Source organism: Camelina sativa, chromosome 4 (assembly GCF_000633955.1).
Source record: "Camelina sativa cultivar DH55 chromosome 4, Cs, whole genome shotgun sequence".
NCBI lineage: Eukaryota > Viridiplantae > Streptophyta > Magnoliopsida > Brassicales > Brassicaceae > Camelina > Camelina sativa.
This window is the reverse complement of record NC_025688.1, coordinates 9,570,535-9,591,148: the sequence shown is the minus strand read 5'-3', so window position 1 is coordinate 9,591,148 and position 20,614 is coordinate 9,570,535. Positions and strand designations below refer to the sequence as shown.

At 40.4% G+C, this 20,614-nt stretch overlaps 6 protein-coding genes across 6 annotated transcripts in view; 3 read left to right on the top strand and 3 right to left on the bottom strand.

Annotated features, from left to right (window-relative positions):
• On the top strand, nt 1,409-2,832 carry LOC104780176 (histidine-containing phosphotransfer protein 2). The gene is made up of 6 exons (XM_010504662.1): nt 1,409-1,559; nt 1,849-1,979; nt 2,072-2,146; nt 2,251-2,322; nt 2,409-2,481; nt 2,577-2,832. The coding sequence occupies exons 1-6, from the start codon at nt 1,494-1,496 to the stop codon at nt 2,631-2,633; spliced, it is 474 nt and encodes a 157-aa protein (XP_010502964.1). The 5' UTR covers nt 1,409-1,493; the 3' UTR covers nt 2,634-2,832.
• LOC104783713 lies at nt 5,448-7,811 on the bottom strand. The gene is made up of 3 exons (XM_010508834.1): nt 7,557-7,811; nt 7,398-7,442; nt 5,448-7,301 (listed from the first exon to the last, which is right to left on the bottom strand). Exons 1-3 carry the CDS (start codon nt 7,809-7,811, stop codon nt 5,448-5,450), a joined length of 2,154 nt encoding a protein of 717 aa, XP_010507136.1.
• On the top strand, nt 8,490-11,609 carry LOC104783712 (zinc finger protein 107). Its single transcript, XM_019244084.1, is given in 4 exon segments — nt 8,490-8,847; nt 8,962-9,814; nt 10,456-10,922; nt 10,925-11,609. Coding segments are annotated over 4 exon segments (2,214 nt in total). The 3' UTR covers nt 11,461-11,609.
• LOC104780174 (zinc finger RNA-binding protein-like) lies at nt 12,054-13,520 on the top strand. Its single transcript, XM_010504660.2, has 2 exons — nt 12,054-12,433; nt 12,997-13,520. Exons 1-2 carry the CDS (start codon nt 12,098-12,100, stop codon nt 13,510-13,512), a joined length of 852 nt encoding a protein of 283 aa, XP_010502962.1. The 5' UTR covers nt 12,054-12,097; the 3' UTR covers nt 13,513-13,520.
• LOC104780175 (alpha-glucan phosphorylase 1) lies at nt 13,504-18,616 on the bottom strand. Its single transcript, XM_010504661.1, has 15 exons — nt 18,313-18,616; nt 17,943-18,172; nt 17,737-17,838; nt 17,397-17,573; nt 17,031-17,306; nt 16,421-16,692; nt 16,182-16,299; nt 15,725-16,102; nt 15,477-15,629; nt 15,261-15,389; nt 14,840-15,076; nt 14,611-14,687; nt 14,186-14,372; nt 13,896-14,096; nt 13,504-13,789 (listed from the first exon to the last, which is right to left on the bottom strand). The coding sequence occupies exons 1-15, from the start codon at nt 18,551-18,553 to the stop codon at nt 13,673-13,675; spliced, it is 2,895 nt and encodes a 964-aa protein (XP_010502963.1). The 5' UTR covers nt 18,554-18,616; the 3' UTR covers nt 13,504-13,672.
• Nucleotides 20,137-20,614, bottom strand: part of LOC104783710 (alpha-glucan phosphorylase 1-like) — a gene marked incomplete at its 5' end in the record, with an annotated part of 1,528 nt that continues 1,050 nt past the window's right edge. The window contains 1 exon segment of the mRNA XM_010508830.2: nt 20,137-20,373. Within this exon segment, the coding sequence (XP_010507132.2) occupies nt 20,137-20,373 (237 nt within the window).

Sequence of the window (20,614 nt, the reverse complement as noted above, 5' to 3'; positions counted from 1 at the left end):
TGAGAATGGTCTTCTTAGCAATAGGATCTTTTTCCACTTCACTGATAGACTTCCTTATCTTGGCTATCTTAATCGACCTCTCTTCATTATTGTTTACCAAAATGTACTGCCTCATTCCTTCCAAGACCTCATTAGCAATCCTTTGTCTACCAGTAGCAGGATCTACCCCAACTTGATCTTCTCTCAATACTCCAAACAAAGGATCAGACTCCTTAAGAAACAGGGGCTTGGCTAAGCTTTGAATAGGATTCCCTGTTCTCCGAGCCTCTGTCTCTTTTTGTTTTTTCTTAACCAAAATAGGACAAGCATCTCGATCATGTGTCAACCTCTGACACTCATAGCACCTTTTTTGAATTCTCTCATATTGAAAGCGCACCACAGTAGAGCCACCCTGAGGTAACCTAACCTCCTTGGATCTCCTCAGCGGTCTGGAAACATCAAAAAGAACCTTCACCCTCACAAATTCTTGCACTTGAGGTTTATCTGGATCAAAAGCTACTTCTTTTACTTCACCAATCAATTCCCCCAAAGCCGTAATAGCCTTAACTGTATAGAAATTGATAGGAACATTCCAAATTTGGACCCAAATAGGTATAACTTGCAAATAATTAGCCGGCGGATGTTCATACCACCTATCCACTACCACTGACCAATCATTGTAAGTATGAGTCCCTTTCGCTAAAACTTCCAGCAGATCATGTTCTGAGTTGAAGATGAACTGAAATATTTCATTCGAGAGAGCCACTCCCCTCATCCTTCCAGGTTTCTGCCATTTCCTTGGCATAACACGGATTAGATCCTTCATAGATTGCACAGACGGATTTAGAGTTCTCCCAATAAGACTCAAAGCATTTCTCTCCATAGACATAAACTCAGGGAGGTCTGGCATCTCAAAAGGAACCTCCTCCTCTTCTTCTAGCGACATCGCCATCAACGCCTTGTCCATCGCCGACGACATACTTAATTCACCGCTAGCACCTTCCAACCACTGACTCAATACCAAACACTTACTACCCAAGATACCAGAGCTCCAAACACAACGCTCAATGAAAGAAAACGAAGATCTTGACTCAGGAAAATAAGAACAATCAAACACAAACCTTTCAACAGAACTACAATTTCAAAGAAAAGAGACGAAAAAGTAATAAACAGAAGATTGCGGCTACAAGGAAACAAGTTTTTCAGTCTAAAAGTTCACTTTCCAACCTAATCGAAGACATTAGGAGAAAAGGAAGGTCTTAACCCCAAAAGAGAGTGGTCTTGCAAATCACTTCACTTAAAAAAAAGAATTTTGAAGACGAGAATNGCATATCAAAAAAAAAAAAAAAAAAAAAAAAAAAAAAAAAAAAAAAAAAAAGTCATTGATGGCAGAAGCGTTATATAATTCGTGAGAAAGACAAGACACAATTGTGTTTCTTTCTTCTTGGGATTGGCTATTTCCAGAACTCCAAGTCAAAAATCTCCTCTCCTAGTCTCCGCTTCACTCTTCTCTCATGGACGCTCTCATTTCTCAGTTGCAGCGGCAATTCCGTGATCACACCATTTCTCTTTACCAACAGGTTTCAATCTTCTACAAATCTTCGAACCCAATTCATTCCCAACACATGTCTTTTTGGTTATAGCTAAGCTAATATAGATCATAGACACTAGATTTACTCCTATATTGCATAGATTTGTGATAAAACTGAAGAAAGATTGAATCTTTAAGGTTTGTTTCTGTAGATTTTGTGTTTCTTACAAGTTATTATCTTTTTTTTTTAGGGATTTGAGCTGTGTAAAGGTTAAAACTTTTTGATTCATGGGTGATGGGTTTGGTTTAGATCATTGCTTGTTTGTTTTTTTGTGAAGGGTTTTTTGGATGATCAGTTTACTGAGTTGAAAAAGCTTCAAGATGATGGAAGCCCTGATTTTGTGGCTGAGGTGCTCTCTCTTTTCTTTGAAGATTGTGTGAAACTTATCAGTAACATGGCTAGAGCTTTGTAAGTCTCTCATTTCTCACTCTCAAAGTCAATTCAGTCTTCTTCCATTAGAAGTTTGGCTAGATTCGTTATTGCTTGTGTATATCTTTCAGGGACCAGACCACGGGAGCTGTAGATTTTAGTACGGTAGGCGCGAGTGTGCATCAATTGAAGGGTAGTAGCTCAAGGTAATGTTCTTGCTTTTGTCCTTATAACATCTTTAGTAGCTGAAGTTGTGTGTGTGTGTGTGTGCTTTGATAGATTGAAGAAGCTGTGTCTTGTTTCTTTGCAGTGTTGGTGCCAAGAGGGTCAAAGCATTGTGTGTTAGCTTCAAGGACTTTTGTGAAGCTCAGAACTTCGAAGGGTGAGCTTGTTCAAGATATTGTTATCGTTTTTTCTTCTGGGACCTATTGGTTGAGATTTGTGGAGTAATTAAATATCCTGTTACAGTTGTGTGAGATGTTTGCAGCAAGTGGATATCGAGTACAAGACGTTAAAGTCAAAGCTTCAAGATTTGTTCAATGTAAGTGTGAATAGAGAATCCATTTCTGTTTTTTGGGCTACTCTTATGAATCAACTTGATGATGACCAGTTAAACCATTGTTGTTGTTGTTGCAGCTTGAGAAACAAATCATTCAAGCTGGTGGTATTGTTCCTCAAGTGGATATTAACTAAAGAGACTACTAAGTCCAGAAGAAAAAGAAAAGAAGATGATGACTTCAAATTTGGATTTTCAGTTTCTCTTTTAAATTATTTTGGACTTTGGTGTTTGCTCTCACGAAACTCAATAGAATGTGTGAAAAAAATAAAAAAGAGACAAGTGATTTGTTGTTGATAAAATCAGTAGTGCGTACGTATCGTTCTTTTGATCTCATCCGAGAATCTTTAACACCTTTGGACCAATTATTATTATAAATCACAAACCGGTTTCTGACCGGTTTATGAAAAAATAGCGATTCCTTAGTTCATGGGTGGGTCTAGAGGATACCAATGATACCCAAAATAATAGGTAGCACAAGGTTTATTGTAGACGCGAGTGTAGGAGATAACAGTCCCTTCCCAAATAGTCTTCTTTAGCTTCCGCAACAAGTTATTTTTTTTTCATCAGTCTCTCTCTCTATGAGTAAAAAAGCTGAGCAAGAAGAGCTTGAGCGATTCAAGTGATAAAGAATAAATCCAACACTTCTTCAATTCAAATTTGCAAATACAATCAAATCCAACTGACGCTCATAAAACGAGAGTTAAATCTCAAATGATGAAGATCTTACCAAAAGATCTAGACCAATTCGAGTTGTTTCTGGGTTTTTACAATAAAAGAGAGTTTCAAATGAGATATTCGAATAATGAAAAAAAGAATGAAGAAAACTCGATTTATGCTTTTTCCTCGGTCAATGGTCAACAACGGTCACAAACTTCAAATGAGCCAATCACAGCCCAGCATGTCATCCGCATCCGCTCGACCAATCAAACCCCTTTATTCTGACACGTCAGCTCCGCCGACACATCAGCTGAACACGTCGACACACAACGACTCCTTTGACTTTAGCTGTAACAAATCTCCCGCCTTGAAAGAACTTTGTCCTCAAGGTTCGAATGCAGGAAATTTCTTGCGGATATCAAACAAATACTCTCAAGTAGCTTCCTCTACAGCCTGTTTAGTCCACTTGATAAGTACCATAGTAACAGCCTTTCTCTGCCTGTTAACCATCTTCCTCTCCAGAATACGATCAGGTTCCTTAAGCAAAGCATCATAAGCCACAGAAGGAAGCTCGGTAGTAGCCAATACTCGACCAACCGAAGCTTTGAGCTACGAAACATGAAATACATGATGTATTTTAGAAGAAGAAGGTAGGTCCAACCGGTAAGCCACCGCACCACAACGATCCAATATATTGTAAGGTCCAAAATACTTCGGAGCAAGCTTCTCATTGGAATGCAACACCACTGACTGCTGTCGATAAGGCTGCAACTTCACAAACACCACATCACCAATCTCAAACTTCCTATCAGTACGATGAAGATCTGCGTTCTGCGTCATCCTATGTTGTGCTCTCAATAAATGAAATTTGAGCAAAAGAAGCATGTTTTCCCGATCATGCAAACATTGAGCCACAACAGCAACCTTTGATTCTCCCGGAAGATAAGGCAAATGAATGGGTGGAGGTTGACCATATACAGCCTCGTAAGGTGTCATTGGAATGGCTGTGTGGAAGTTGGTGTTGTACCAAAACTCCGCCAATGGCAACCATTTACTCCAAAGATGAGGACGATCACTGAACATACAACGTAAGTATGTCTCCAAACATCTGTTAACCACCTCAGTATGCCCATCAGACTGAGGATGGTAAGCACTAGAATAGTTCAATGACACGCCCTGCAACGCAAACAACTCTTTCCAGAACTCACTGAGAAAAACAGTATCATGATCACTGACAATAGTCTTAGAGAAACCATGTAACTTGAATACGTTGTCCATGAAAGCCTGAGCCACCGTCACAACAGAATAAGGATGTGAAAGTGCCATGAAATGGGCAGCCTTGCTCAAACGATCAACAACAACAAAGATAACTGATTTCCTAAAGGAAGGAGGCAACCCATCAATGAAATCCATGGATAAATCAGTCCAAATGGTCTCAGGAATTGGTAAAGGTTGAAGTAACCCAGGAGAAGCTGAAGTATTATACTTACACCGTTGACACACTGCAACTCCGTATGTACTGGTGAATATCCTTGGCTAACCCCTTCCAGTAAAAAAGACCCTTAACTCGTTGACATGTTGCATCTCGGCCAGAATGTCCCCCATAACCAGAACCGTGCAACCACTTGAGAATGTCATCTCGCAACTCCATGTCAGCCGGAACCAATAACTTGGGAAGCCATTGTTGTTGTATTGGCGTGTTCAACCTTTACTCCAAAAAAATACTTCAAACTTCTCTGATCCGTTTTAATCACAAAGTGATTTGGAAGCAAATAATGGCGCCATTTTTGAACTGCAAACACGATAGCAAGCAATTCCTTCTCATAAATCGACAAATGCAGTTGCTTACCACGCAAGTGTCGGCTGATAAAAGCCACTGGGTGACCTTCCGGCATTAATACTGCTCCAATTCCCACCCCACAAGCATCAGTTTCAACGACAAAAGGTTTTTCAAAACGTGGAAGTGCTAACACTGGAGCTTCACATAAGGCACTCTTGAGTTGGACAAAAGCTTGTGCAGCCGAATTATTCCACATGAATGCATCCTTCTTGGTAAGATCATGCAAAGGTCTCGCAATCACACCAAAACTCTTCACAAACTTGCGATAATAACCTGCCAAACCCAAGAACCCTCTCACTTGCTTCACTGTTTTGGGAACATGCCAGTCTTTTACCGCCACCAACTTTTGGGGATCAGTAGAAACTCCCATAGCCTCAATGTAATGGCCCAAATATTCCACTCTCTTCACCGCAAATGCACACTTGCTCTTCTTAGCATACAAACTATTACTTCACATCACTTTAAACACCTCTTCCACATGTAACAAATGATTTTCCAGAGTCGAGCTGTAAATGAGGATATCGTCAAAAAATATGAGCACAAACTTCCTCAGAAAAGCCCTGAAAACTTCATTCATTAAACTCTGAAACGTAGCTGGTGCATTGGTTAATCCGAACGGCATCACCAAGTACTTGTAATGTCCACTATGTGTCTTAAAAGTCGTTTTGTAGATGTCAGCAGGATCCATTCTGACCTGATGATACCCTGCTCGCAAGTCTATCTTCGAAAAGATCACCGAACCTCCCAGTTCATCCATTAGATCATCTATTAAAGGTATAGGAAACCGATCCTTAACAGTCATCCCATTCAGACCCCTGTAATCAACACATAGTCTCCAACTACCATCTTTCTTCTTCACTAACACCACTGGGGATGCATAAGGATTGTTGCTCGCTTGTATACTACCACCAACCAACATATCTTTCACCAGCTTGTCAATCTCATTTTTTTGATGCAATGCATACCTATAGGGACGTTGGTTAATAGGATTAGACCCCTCCATAAGTGGAATCTTATGATTGTGATTAGCCCGGAAGGGTGGTAGAGCAGTCGGTTCCTCAAAAATGTCAGCGAACCCTTCAATCAACTCTGCAAACTTCGGGTGTTCTTCTTCTTTCCCAGTTTGCATTTCTACGGAGCATAACATCACTTCACTCTCCTCAGGAACTTGCTCAACACATATCATAGATAACTGCACATCTTTCTCTTTCATCTTGTTGAGCTTCGTTGCCTTAACTTCTCTAACAAACCCTTGCTTAATCCCTCGAAGATGAACATTCTTCAATCCCCACTTAAAGCTCATCTCCAAAGTGTCAAAATTCCATGTTATAGTTCCCAACGGTTTCAACCACTGTACCCCCAACACTATGTCGCAACCCCTCAGCGGTATCACCATCATATCTGCTTCGAAAGATGTATCCCTGAAACTCCAATTAAACTTTTCCATTTTACCGGATACTCCCACCTTTTGACCATCAGAAACAAAAACCTTAGTGAGACATGGTTGAGTCGATGGAATTTTCAACCTTGCTAGTGTCCCCAGATCCATAAAATTATGAGTGGAACCCGAGTCCAGTAACATGACCACACTCTGCTTCCCATAATAACCTCTGACTCTCATAGTCCAAAAGTCATTTGTACCTTCCACTGCACTTACTGAAACTTGAGCCCTATCTTGAACCATATCTGGTCCCTCATCCTCTTCGACACAAAGCTCATCAGTCTTTTCTTCCACTTCATCTGCATCCATCATATACAATTGTTTCTTCTTGTGAGTGAGAAAATGTTCTGGTGAATATTTCTCATCACAAAAAAAGCACAATCCTTGCGACCTCCTTTTATTCATCTCTTCTGTCGATAGGAACTTGCGTGGCTGCATTGTGTTATCCTTAGGCCTGTAAGTCGATTCAAAGTTGCCAGTCTTCTGCACCCAATCAGAATTGTTAGCAACCCCGGCCTTAGGCTGAACATTGCCACCCGTTTGCCATTTGTTACTCTGCCATCCATTTGATGTCATACCACTTCCCTTCCTAGGATGAGCCTGTTCATACAACTTACCCAACATCCAGCATTGCCTTATAGTTTGAGGTTGAAACATTCGAATGTGCATTTGAGTATCAGTCCTAAGACCCGCCAAGTATGCACGAACCAAATAGTCTTCAGGCAATCTTAATCTCAAACGTATAAGCTCAAACTTCTCGTTATACTCCTTAATTCCCCCTGTCTCCTGCAATATCTTTAACTCCGCAATAGGATCATCCAAAGCATCCTCAAACCTCTCTTTCAATAGCAGCTTATAGGATACCTAATCATTCAACATTGTTCTTCCCAAATCCGATTCAAATAAAGATTGGTGCCAAGCAGCAGCTGATCCATCAAAATGTATAGCACACATCTGAACCTTCATCTCATACGGAGTAAAATCCAATTGGAAGAACTGCTCAACCTTAAACAACCAATCCTTAATTCATTCACCATCAAACCTAGGAAAGTCCAACCTAGCTAGACGAGTCATTCCAGAATAGTTATATGGATTACCCGATCTTGCTCTGCGTGGTACCTCCGTCGGGAAACAGTTATAATCAGCCTTCTCTATTGTCGGAGGAGATGAACTATACGACATCTGTGGATTCACCGCCACCAAGTTATCCACCTTCTCCGCCATCATACGAATCACGGCAAACATCTCCGCATAATTCTCTGCAATCCTCGAGTCTTGCTCCACCAAAGCTTTCACGATCCAAGCATTTGACGATTCTTCGGCATCGCGAGTCGCCGCTTCTCTAGCCTGTGCCTGAGCACGAGTCTCCGTCATCTTCTCCGAGGTTCGTATTAGCTCTGATACCTCTGATAAAGGATAAATCCAACACTTCTTCAATTCAAATTTGCAAATACAATCAAATCCAACTGACGCTCATAAAATGAGAGTTGAATCTCAAATGATGAAGATCTTACCAAAAGATCTAGACCAATTCGAGTTGTTTTTAGGTTTTTACAATAAAAGAGAGTTTCAAAGGAGATATTCAAATAATGAAAGAAAGAATGAAGAAAACTCGATTTAAGTTTCTTCCTCGGTCAATGGTCAACAACGGTCACAAATTTCAAATGAGCCAATCACAGCCCAGCATGTCATCCGCATCCGCTCGACCAATGAAACCCCTTTATTTTGACACGTCAGCTCCGCCCACACATCAGCTGAACACGTCGACACACTACGACTCCTTTGACTTTAGCTGTAACATCAAGTCGTGATACCCAAAATCAAGTTTGGGTTTTTCTCAGGTAAGCTGATCAAAAGCTCACAGCTTTTTGCAAATTCCGATCTTCATCTTTTTCTCTATTCTATTATGATTCGTCCCTCAATAAAGCTTACGACTTTTTTACAATTTTAGACTTTCGACTGAAGATTCCTGGGTTTTGTTCTTGTGGGTCTAAGCGTATTCGATGATGAACTTTATTTGCTAAGGATTTGGGTTGCTTTTGCTGGGTTTCAATGTCACTAAAGGAACATGAGATGGAAGAAGCTGCAATGAGTTTGGTTATGTTATCTGAACGAGTTTGTGACTTTGGCTTGCCTCTTGGTGATGATGATTCCATGGATTTAGATAAGCTCATACCTATTCAAGAGAAGAGCTTAGGTTGTGTTGAGTCAATACAAGACTTCCGGAAAATGGTTTCTCACTCGGGTTTCGAAAAGTCTACTACTTGCAGTGATGATGTTGTTGCTCTGAGAAGTGAATTGCGGAGTTCCTCAAGTCATAGATGTAATGTATGTGGCAAAACTTTTGGGTGTTATCAAGCTCTGGGTGGCCACAAAAGACTTCACATATCGATTAAAAAGAAACTAGAGTGTAAAAAGGAGAATACTAAAGATGATAGTTCACTGTTTTTTGGCTCATCAGAAGATAAGACGATTGTTTCAATACCATCAAGCTTTGAAGTGTTTCAGGAGGAGAAGATCTTAGATTGTGTTGAGTCAAGACAAGACTTCAGCGAACTGCTTCCTTTGGATTGTATGTAACAGAAGAGACCTGAGAGTAGGTCCAGCCATAAATGCGAAGTATGTGACAAGAGTTTTGAGTGTTTGCAAGCTCTAGATGGCCACAAAGGACATCGCAGCCTATTAGAGCGTAAAAAGGAGTACACTGTAGGTGATAATAAGTCACTGTCTTACTTATCAGAAGCTAAAAAGACTGTTTCGAAACCATCAAGCTTTGAAGTCTATCAAGAGAAGGTCTTACACTGTGTTGAGTTGAAACAAGACTTTAGTGAACTGCTTTCTTACTCTAGTAGTTGCAGTCAAACCAGTTTCAGTACGCTGAGAAGTGAATTACAGAAAGATACTCAGAGCAAATCAAGCTATGATTGCAACATATGTGGGGAGAGTTTTGTGCGTTCTATATCTCTAAGTAACCACCAAAGAGTTCACAGACCGAATAGAGAGAAATTATCGCGTAAAAGGAAGTATACTAAAGATCATAATTCATTGTCTGACTCATTACAAGTCTCTCAGGAGAAGATCTTACATTGTGTTGAGTCGAAACAAGACTTTAGTGAATTGCTTTCTCATCCGGGTTTCGAAAAGTCTGTTAGTTGCAGTATCATTCCATTATCTTCTTCCCTGAGAAGTAAATCGCAGACCAGCATTTCAACTGAAGGGCAATTAGCGCGTAAAAACGAGAAATCAGAAGATGTTAATTCACTGTTTGGCGTGACTGAGTCAGAAGCTACGAAGATTTTTATACAACCACTAAGCTTTGAAGTCTCTCAGGCGAAGATCTTACACTGTGTTGAGTCGAAACAAGACTTCAGTGAACTGTTCTCCCACTCGGGTTTCGATAACTTTAGTAATTGAACAATTCATTTTTGGAGGTCGAAACTTTAGAATGGTTTGTTTAAACTTTCATATCTTCCTAAAAATCACACATGTTGCAAAATGTATAGTTAAAAAAATTCACTTTTGCATAAAATAGAAGAGAAAACAACTCTGGTTCAAATACCATTTCTTTGGTTAATTCATGTTTCATATGATCCAAAGACAAAATTGAAAATTGATTACTTTACCGGTTATTACAATTCATTGGTTTGGTTTGTATAGCGATTAGAGAGAGAGCACCAAGTGTATGGTACGCGTAGTGTAGGAGATAACTATCCCCTGGCTCTTTACTTTTGCATACAGAGAGACTCATTAGCTTCCACAACAAGTAATTTTTTTTCTCTAGAGTCTGTGTGTAGCTCTGATCGAAAGCGATACTACAAGCTCTGCGACAAGTCAAAATTGTGTTCTTTGAGGTTTTAAGCTCAGCGGATTAGGTCAAAATGTGTTCTTTCTCGTCCTGATTTCTAAAAATCAATTGAGGATTTTGCTCTGGTAAGCTAATCAAGCTCTCGCCTTTCGTGCTTTGGGGTTTTCTTATGTTTCCTTTCCTCATTTTCCCGAGAAAATAAACTGGAAAAAGCTTTCGTCTTTTTACCCTTTGTTCTTCAATTTCTCTGATTATAAGAAACTTATGTGTTGTCTTCACGATCTTCGTCTTTCTCCTTTATGATGTTTTCTTTTCCCATCGTCTTCCTTATTTTCTCGAGAAAATTGAACGGAAAAGCAATAGAATCGAAGATGATAATGGTTTGGAAAGGATTTGGGGTTTTAAGAAGTCTAGGGTTTGCTCTGTTTCATCTTCTTGTGCTAAAGAAACAGAAGCCTTTGATCTATTTGGGATAGGATCTACTTTTCCCATGACTGAGATTGAGAAACAGGAGGTGACAGAAGCTGCAGTGAGCTTGGTTATGTTTTCTCAACGAGTTTATGACTTTGCTTCTATCAGAAATTTGCCTCTGGGTGATAATGATGTTATGGATTTGGAGAGTAAACCTTGTCCTTTGAGAAGTAAATTGCAGAAAAAGACTCACTCCGGCTATAATTGTGTAAATGTGACAAGATTTTTGGGTGTTATCAAGCTCTAGGTGGTCACCAAAGACTTCACAGATCGATTGAAGGGCAATTAGCACATAAAAGGGAGTATACTGAAGATGATAATTCGTTGTCTAACTCAGTAAAAGCTAAGAAGATTGTTACACAACCATCAAGCTTTGAAGTCTTTCAGGAGGAGAAGAACTTACAATGTGCTGAGCCGCAACTAGAGTTTCACGAATTGCTTGCTCACTCGGGTTTCCACAAGTCTAGTACATGCAGTATGACCAGGTCTAGTGCATTACCTTCACATCCATCAAGCTTTGGAGTCTCTCAGGAGAAGATCTTACATTGTGCTGAGTCGAAACTAGATGACTTCGGTGAACTGGTTGCTCACTCGGGTTTTGTCAAGTCTAGTAGTTGCAGTAAAACCAAGTTTACTGCATTACATTCTCCTCTGAGGAGTAAATCTCACTCCAGCTATAGATTCAAAATATGTGGCAAGAGTTTTGTATGCTCTCAAACTCTAGGTGGTCACCAAACACTCCACTGATCGATGAAAGGGCTGTTAGTGAGTGAGATGGAGTACACTGAAGATGATAGTTCAGTGTGTGGCATGACTGAGTCAGAAGCTAGCAAAACCAGCAAACTTCAACTCTCATAGAATAAAAAATGTCATTCCTTTGATGTTTCCAAGTCTTACCAAAGCTTTTGAGGTTTCACATTGTACCAAATTACTATAGAGAAAGGATAGGTATGTGTTCATCTATACAGTGAGATGAGTTGAACAATAAGGGTGGTGTTAGTAGAAGTAAATAGAAGATTGAAACTTTAGAATGATTTGATTTGCAGATGTGTATAGTTGTGACATTTTTCCCTGTATTTTTGTTAGTCTGAAACTATCTCGAGCTTAATCTCAATTCTTTGATTCAAATACTTCTTCTTCTTGTAGATTGTATGAGGTGTGTTCCACCTTCATGTCTGACATACAGAATCAATCCAAGTGAAATTGATTTATTTACTGGTCCAATTAAACCAGAAGGACACACTTTTCGATCAAACCGGTCCGGTCTGTCTGGTCTTTTGTCCGGTTTCAGTAGAATTGTACGAAAAGATGAAAAGTTGAAAACTTTGGTCTTGGTTTTATGGAAAAAGGAGCAAAAAGATCAAAACTTTCATTCAGTTTTTTGATGGATTACAACAGCCAGTGGCAACAACCGCCGGCACCGGCGATACAACCACCGGAAATGAATATGTCGACGCCCGCTGATGGGTACTACGCTTCCTATTATGGTTACTACACAAATCCAGAACCTAATCAGCAAACCCATGATGAATCCTTAGCTTTTGCAATTCCACCGCCGCCTGGAGTTGTTGATCCTACGGCGGCTACGATTGCCACTACCACGTCGGATGTGACTGTAGATACGACGGCGTATTACATATTGGATTCGAATACTCAGAACTGGGCTTGGCGAGAGGCTATTCATATGTATGGCACTGATCCTCTTGCGATTACAGGACCTGTAAGTTGTTTTGATGAGGGGAAAGTTATGACATTTTTATCCTTTAACTTGGGAAATCAATGGGGTCAAGATGATGTCTTTAGTGATTCGTTAGGATATGTGGATGATGATAAAGTTAGGTCCTTTGCAACAAGTTCTTGATGCATTTAGGTGAATTTCAGTTTCAACCATGTTGCTCTGTTTTCCTCAGACATCAAAAGGTTTGATTAACTAGTGATTGTTGTTTGTGCAAATCTCAATGTGAAGATGATGTCTTACTGATTCATTGTGATCTGTGTGTTACTTGTATCATTAGTGAATTTCAGTTTGACAATGTTGCTTTGTGATTGCTCTCATGAGATTGATCTATTTGCTCCTCTTGGGGTGTGCAAAGGATCTGGTTATGCTTCAAACTTGTTCTAGAAAGGGAACCATCATGTAAATTATGGTCACAGAACAACAAAAATTCTAGGATCTGAAGAAATAAAATTTTGTTTGTTTATGCACTATATTTACTACCTTCCCAGTGTGCTGAATTTGATATTTGATATTTTCTTGTACTTTTATAATTGAGGATGAATCAGGATCCCACAGGGCAGCCTCATAGCGTATACCCGCCGGATATTTCTTGTACCGGTTACGTAGTTCAAGCTCAACTTCCGGAAGTGAAGAAACCGTCAAAGAAGGGAAAAGTTGTTCAATCTGCTTACTGTGAAGTTTGTAAAGTTTACTGTAACGGTCCGAGTGTGTTCGAGCAACATATATTGGGGAAGAAACACCTGAAGAACTTGGAGAAGTTAAAAACATGCTTAGTGTCATCTAACACGGCTTCTTCTTTGTCTGGACCAACCATTGCAGTCCCATTGATAGGACCACAAGACAATCCGTGTAAGAGCAAGGCTAGGAAGAAAGGTGCGGAATCAACACCAGAAGATCTAGAGACAACGAGACGGAGAGTCGTTGAATGTGGGGTTTCAAATGAGTCAGTTAGATTGTGTAGAATATGCAACGTGGTTTGTAATAGCGACAAGGTTTACAACAATCATTTAGCCGGTCAGAAGCATGCCGCTAAGGCAGCGAAGGCCCCTGTAAATACATAATAGACTCTTGAATCTTATTTCTTACATTCAATTGTATCTTATTTCTTACATTCAATTGTATTGGATCATTACATGATTATTTCCTTATTACTTTTTGATACACTTACAAACTTGGGAAGGTACAAAACAGTTTCTTAACGTAGACTGGTGGTCTCAAGCCTCATGGAAGTTCAACTTGCTTGATGTTCCATATGTCTATAGCGTATTCGTGGATTGTCCGGTCACTGCTAAACTTGAATGAACCTGCTGTGTTCAAGATTGACATTCTCGTCCATCTCTGTAATCATAAATAGCAATTTTTAAGGTTTAAATCTTTGAGGAAGTTTTGTACTGAGTCAACATAAATAAAGCTTGATGATCAATGAAAATGTATCACTACTTACTTTCTGGTCTCGGTATGCCACATCGACTTTTTCTTGGCACTCAATGTAACTAGGAAAGTCTTTGCCAACGAGGAAGTAATCCGCTCGTCCAAAGCCTTCATTTCCTTCCAAAGAGCCAATTAGTTCGTCGTAGGTGTTTGAGCCAAAGACACCGCTTCTAACGAACTTCTTGACTTCTTCAAAAGTAGGATGCGGAACAAACTGGAATGCGAAGAGCAAGCATATCAAAATCAAGTTCTGTTTGATGCTAAAACAGAAGCGTGACAAGGTTAACTCTTCAAATCATATACCTTTCCCTCTGCTCTCTCCTTCCTGAGGTTCACAATCTCATCAGCTTTGGCACCAAAGAGAAAGAAATTTTCTTCTCCAACTTCTTCTCTAATCTCGACATTTGCCCCATCCAAGGTTCCAATCAAAACACATCCGTTCATCGAAAATTTCATGTTGCTTGTCCCACTAGCTTCCATCCCAGCGGTACTGCAGAGAGAACTCGTAAGTATTCAGAAAATAGCACAGTACCATTGAATATAACTTTTTCTAAATTTCACTGAAAAACATTGTTCCTTGTGCCAGGATTTGTTCCTACAGTTCTCATGACAAACAGAGATACTAGCCCAAGCTCCTGGTTTACCAGTTATCTCAGTTTTAGTGTTTCAGCCCCATGGAGTTGTGACCAAAACCTATAAAAAGGTGACTAAGCCAAAGCAGTTGTTACCTGATGTGCTGAGAAAGCTCACTTGCTGGAATAAGCAATTCAGCAACACTGACATTGTAATCAGGAACAAAGATAACCTAGAAGATAGTTAACACTTCTGATTAGTGGTTCTAATATAGGTACCATCTTCCACAAGACGCTTAAACCAGACTTCATAGAGGATTATCCTGGTTGTCTGCTCTAGGCTTGAGAAAATGGTTAATACAAGTAGGTAAGAAAAGTCACATACCTTAAGCAGGTCACCTATTTCTGGATCATGGTTAATTGTAGATGCAACATCTGTGATGAATTTCACAATCCTTTTAGCTTGTACATATGTGGCAAATGCTTTTCCCCCAAATATGCAAACTCTTGGAACAAATGCCTTCTCCCTCTCACTGGCACTCATTTCCTTCATCTTTTTGTAGCGGTAAACAATTCCCAAGATATTAAGCAGTTGTCGCTTGTACTCGTGAATACGTTTAATCTGCAAATAGTTTGCAAGGCAAAAACCAAAGTTTTACTATTTAATGAGATGATAAGAAAGCTTCTTAGATTTGTGCTTTACACATATATTTGGGTAAAGCCCGGATGCCGAATGGACTTTTCAAACAGAAAAGCAGCATCCAAACAAACAACTCATCAGTAAAAAAAGATCCTTTGGAACTAACCTGAATGTCAAACATTGCATCCGGGCTGACAGTATATCCGGTTCTTTCCTTGATAAGTGACACAACCTTCAACTTGTTTTTCTTCTTTGCTGACCTCCACTCAGATTGGAGATCTTCATTATCTGCAAACTGGAGAAATACCAAACAATGATACCCAGTGTATTACTACAGAGACTACAGAATGTGAAACAACACCGAATCTGATAAAGCACATACCTTTCTTAGCTCTGCAAGCTTTTCGGTATGTAAGACCCAGTCTTCTGTGCCTATCCATTTAGTTATGATATCACTTAGATAAGGGTTGCAAAAACGAATCCATCGCCTTGGTGTTACTCCATTGGTTTTATTCTGAAATTTTTCTGGCCACAACTGCCAAAATGATAGAATATTCAAAGATGAGAGCTACGTTCTTCCAGGTTCACTATTTTATAGCATTTCAACGGTTCAATAATTAGAATTTTTACCTGAACGAAATCATTAAAAACATCCTGCTTCACTATTTCACTGTGTATCTCTGCAACTCCGTTTACAGCATGACCACCCACGACAGCAAGGTTGGCCATACGGACCATCCCTGGTGGTTTTACTGTCGGTTCTGGGATAACTTCCTCCTCCTCCACAGCAGTTTTATCCTCTTCTTGTTCCTTATTCACGCCAGTTTGAGCATCTTCGAGCTCGTCTATGGTGTCTTTTGCAATAACTGGTAAGATCTCCGGCTTCACAATCACATTTGCAAAGGAAGAAGGCAACTCGACGTTTTCTAAGATTCTCATTGCCTTCAGTTTCTCTTTGAGTAAGTCATGGTCTGCAGTGCCATACTCAGAGACAATTGTACGAACTAGCTGCAATACATGAAACTGAAATTTAGATCAAATACGAAAGAAAAGATAGAAGAGACATTTGATGTTGTTCAGGGATGACCTCCTCATCAATCTTTTCTATAATCTCTACATGACGTGGAAGCAATTTCTCCATTAGTTCCAAGCTCCACTTCTCCAGTGCTTCAGGCAAGACTGTATGGTTGGTGTATGCCACAGTCCTTGAAACATTATTAACCTTTCAGAAACTCGTTGCAGGTTTTAAACTTGTATGTTTATCTTTTATTTTGGAACGAGAAAAGCAAATAAGCACAAGAGACTAAAAGACATTTTAAAAAGTACCTTTGTGTGATTTTCCAAGCGTCTTCCCAGCTTAGTCCTTTCAAATCCATTAGAATCCTCATTAGCTCAGGAATGCATAGGGTAGGGTGAGTGTCATTCATCTGCACTGCAACCTTCTCTGGGAATTCTTCCCAGTTGACATTTCCTCCAGATCTTGTCTCAAAACGTGTTACGATATCTTGGAGCGAGGCTGAGCACAGCGTGTATTGTTGCTTCAGACGAAGAGTTTTTCCTTCAAGTGACTCATCTCCAGGGTAAAGCACGTAACAAATCTAATTTCATTAGGAAACACAGGAAAAAAAACAATGATTTTTCAGCAAGTACACATCAAAAAGCTCGTTGTTATATAAAGAAGTGCAAGTGATGCGAGACTGAATCTCCATGTAATAACCTATTGTTGCTAGTTCTCCCTAAATTTGTAAGATATATGCACTAACCGAGTAACCAGAAAGGCCTTTGTAAACAGATCATGGTCAAATTTATTAGAAGTGAAAAGCGCTAGGTGTGAAAGCACAAATGTGAAAGCAACTTTAAATAAAACTTAATGCATCTACCGACAGTTTTTTTTATTAGTTCTACGCAATGATGTTAGTGCTGCTCAAATACAGACCTTTTCAGCGTTAAATAGAGCTTCTGCTGCTTCAGTATGCTTCCCAGAGTTGTATGAAGATAAATCAAAATCTTCTGAAGGAGCTTTCGTTGACCAAAGTCGCAGATTGATTGTCGTCTTAGTTTTATAACCAGGTATAGGAACATCATAGGCAACAGCAACTATGTCTTCTCCACCAATCCACCGTTTCTTACCATCTGATCCAAAAACCACTTTTCCATAAAACTTAATAGGATATGAGACATCGTTTCTGACTATTTCCCAAGGATTGCTCAGCTGAAAGAAACAGGTAAGTCAATAAATATGTCCACTTCTCAGCATTGTTTCCAGGGAGTACAAATTAGGAAAAGAGTTAGAGAAGGAGACCTCAAGCCAATCTTCTGCAGCTTCCTCCTGTCCATCTTTTGTGATTCTCTGCTTGAACAAGCCATACTTGTATCTAAGCCCATAACCCCAAGCCGGATAATTCAAAGTTGCCATGGAATCCAAAAAGCACGACGCAAGTCTCCCAAGTCCACCATTCCCAAGTGCAGGGTCTGGCTCCTACCATTTGGAAGTCAAAGATTAAGCATCTCAGCACAAATAAAGAAGATTAAGGCTCTGAGAAACCAAGCAACAAACCCACAAAAACAACCAGCTCTTAGACTTTTGTAGTAAATCATAGATCCTTGAGAAGATCAATCTACAATAATAATCAAAAACTCACCTGACTAGCTACAGTTTCCAAATCAAAACCAAGCCTCTTCAAGGCGTCACCATAAGCACTATTAAGCCCAAGGTTACCCACTGCATTCGACAAGGCTCTACCCTACAATGTGAGAGAGAAACAGTCAGGTCATATTATAGCCAAACACAAGATCACTAATAAGAGTCTCAAACACACAAGAAAGAATAAAAGTCAAAAGCAAAAACCTGCAAAAACTCCATTGACAGATAATAAGCCTGTTTCACATTCACCCTATTGTAATACTCATAAGTAGCATTCCAATTCATGATCAGAGCGTCTCTAACACTCTGCGCAGTCGCAAAGAACGCCTTAGGTAACTCAAACTTCTCCGGAGAAAATAAAGGCGTGAACTCCGCGTGGTACTTGATACTCGAAGCTACGGAAGCAGCATCTGGAGCAAACGGATTCATCACTTCTGAAAAAAAATTCAATCAAACGCGAACATTGAATACGAATCAGCAAACTTTCACAAACCCCAACATTTTCACTACAAAATCCAAATTCCATACCCTAAATTCTTAAACTAGAACCAAGTAATTCGGATGAGAAAACGACCTTGTTCGGAATCGATAACTGCATCAACCACCTTCTCCTTAGGCTCGCTAGAGATAGATTTAACCACTAACGGAAACCTTCTCTTTACCGACGGTCGCCAGTTTCTGCTTCTCGCCGGAAACATCCTCGTCTTCCATCTTCCGTTGTCAGCACAACGACGCGCAACGAGGCGAGATAAGGAATTGCATTGTACCAAAATCTCAGCTCCTGTCGATACACCGGAGATTCGCATCGAATCCATCAATCCCAGTGGTGGAGTAGAGAACACTTAGAGAGAGAGCTCTGAGCTTTTTTTTTTTTTCAGTTTCACGAGGCAAAATCTTATCAGTGAGAGTGATCAAGTTATAAACAAGTGATCTGTGGTTGACTACGTGACATTGAATCCACGTGTCGTTGTTTTATTGGATGATGAGACTGTACTATTACTATTACTATCCGTGAGAAATCACCTTTCTCAGTGGGTTTAGTAGTTGAGGAGGAAGGAGATATTTCTGGGAGAAAAGGACCTGAGAAGTAATGTGCACCGTACACGTGTCAGGTTTCTTCATCGTCAATTTAGTGCGACTCCTTTTGTTAATAATATAACATACTCAAATATTTTTGTGCACGTGAAAAAAATTACAATATGACTTTGTAGTTTGTACTGAACGGATACGAGAATAATGCAACAAACAAAAAAGTTCTTATTGAGTTACAAACACAAAAAATAAAAAAAATAAAAAAAGATTACACTCCAATTGATCTACCTAATCAAGCTGGTTTCTACAGGCAACTGAGGAGACCATCACTCAAAGAATAACATTTGTCTACGACAAAAGGGTCGACTCGAAAAATGGCAAAGAGAGTGTTTGTACCGGGGATTACACAGTTTAAACAAATAAAGATTTTGTGGGAAAGAGCAAGCAAATTCTTTTATTAATCGGGGAAAACGTGAGATCGTCATTTAAAACAAGTCGGGTTAGAGCTTGTTAGTTCACAAACGAACTAGCAAGCTTAAAGTGACGAACTGAAAACAAGAACAAATTATACGAAAGACAATCGCAGTTTTCGACGCAAAGTATTGCTCTGTAGGTATTGTTCGCGGGTCAGGATGCTGATCCCAATAAATGCTTTCTCCTTTTATAGGGGACTGTTGACCTAGGGATGTCTAGGGTTTCCGTCGTGAATTCCCGAAATTGCCCTTTTGCGGGAATTAGTGGACTTGCTCCCAATCTTGTCGGGCCGAGATTGTAATTAATGAATCTGGTTGGGCCGAGTGGCATATTGGGCGTAGCCCATATCCAACAATAGTCCCCCCCTTAGTCCGGAGAGTGGCAGTCCTTCTACGATCGGCGAGCGTACTTAAATTGTCCGTAATATGCCTACTCGGCACATATCGTCTCGGGTCGCTCCTACAAATTGCTACAACGATTTTTTTGTAGTCACCAGGCTCGTTCTTCGAGAGATACCGTGGATATCCAGCGGTCTTTACTCTAAGCGCGGTATTCGATGAATTTCCCGAAAAGGGGCATATCGCATATCGAGGTGACGGATTTTGCAGTAAAATTTCCGTTTTATTTACTTATTTATTTGCTCTTCCTCTTCTCCCTTTTTCTTCACTTCCTCCACTTCATAAAAAGGTAATTTTCTCTCTCTATCCTTTTATTTTATGTCTTTACTTCTTTCTCTCTCTATTTTTCTCTCCCCTTTGTTTGGTCACATATCCTTGAAGACCTAGCAGCTGCCGCCGCCGAGCTTCTCATGGGGAGATCGCCGGTGGTCAGCGAGGCCGTTCGGTTCGGGATCGGCACGATGCCAATACAGGGAGAGATGGAGGTTGCCGTGCTAGCTCGGGCTTGAGCGGGTTTGAAGGTCATCAGGTCGAGCTGGGTTTCGAGGGTGGCATAGAGAACGAGGTCGGCAACCGGATGGTCGGAGATCGGCGCCGTATGGATTCTGTGAATCCGGCTGAGAAAGGCGGAGCGTTTGAATCTGGTCGATCGGCGGAGATCGGCAGATCGGATCGAGAGGGTTCCAGATTGAATGGTGTGGTCGGCGCTTTTCCGCCGAGAGTGGCTGGATCTGGTGAGTTCGGCATGGGAGATCTCAGATCTCGGCCTGGCGTCAGCGAGATCGAGATGAGAGATCTCGGAGGTCGGCAATCTNAATCTGTCGGCGAGATCGGGATGAGAGATCTCGTAGCTCGGCCTAGCGTCGGTGAGATCGGGATGAGAGATCTCGTAGCTCGGCCTAGCGTCAGTGAGATCGGCGTGGAAGGCATGCCCGAGGTCGGCATAGGAGACGAACCGGAGATCGACATGGT

Bases quoted from the DNA above. Each gene is read 5' to 3' on its own strand.
- LOC104780176 (XM_010504662.1), top strand. From the start codon at position 1,494: ATGGACGCTCTCATTTCTCAGTTGCAGCGGCAATTCCGTGATCACACC. The intron at 1,560-1,848 runs GTTTCAATCTTC...TTTTTTGTGAAG, and splicing joins CCATTTCTCTTTACCAACAG to GGTTTTTTGGATGATCAGTT. The intron at 2,482-2,576 runs GTAAGTGTGAAT...TTGTTGTTGCAG, and splicing joins AGCTTCAAGATTTGTTCAAT to CTTGAGAAACAAATCATTCA.
- LOC104783713 (XM_010508834.1), bottom strand. From the start codon at position 7,811: ATGACGGAGACTCGTGCTCAGGCACAGGCTAGAGAAGCGGCGACTCGC. The intron at 7,443-7,556 runs GTACCACGCAGA...TGGTTGTTTAAG, and splicing joins ATAACTGTTTCCCGACGGAG to GTTGAGCAGTTCTTCCAATT. The intron at 7,302-7,397 runs GTTCAGATGTGT...TTGAATGATTAG, and splicing joins TTACTCCGTATGAGATGAAG to GTATCCTATAAGCTGCTATT.
- LOC104780175 (XM_010504661.1), bottom strand. From the start codon at position 18,553: ATGGATTCGATGCGAATCTCCGGTGTATCGACAGGAGCTGAGATTTTG. The intron at 18,173-18,312 runs GTCGTTTTCTCA...ATTTTTTTTCAG, and splicing joins AGTTATCGATTCCGAACAAG to AAGTGATGAATCCGTTTGCT. The intron at 16,103-16,181 runs GTCATCCCTGAA...CATGTATTGCAG, and splicing joins TAGAAAAGATTGATGAGGAG to CTAGTTCGTACAATTGTCTC.
- LOC104780174 (XM_010504660.2), top strand. From the start codon at position 12,098: ATGGATTACAACAGCCAGTGGCAACAACCGCCGGCACCGGCGATACAA. The intron at 12,434-12,996 runs GTAAGTTGTTTT...AGGATGAATCAG, and splicing joins CTCTTGCGATTACAGGACCT to GATCCCACAGGGCAGCCTCA.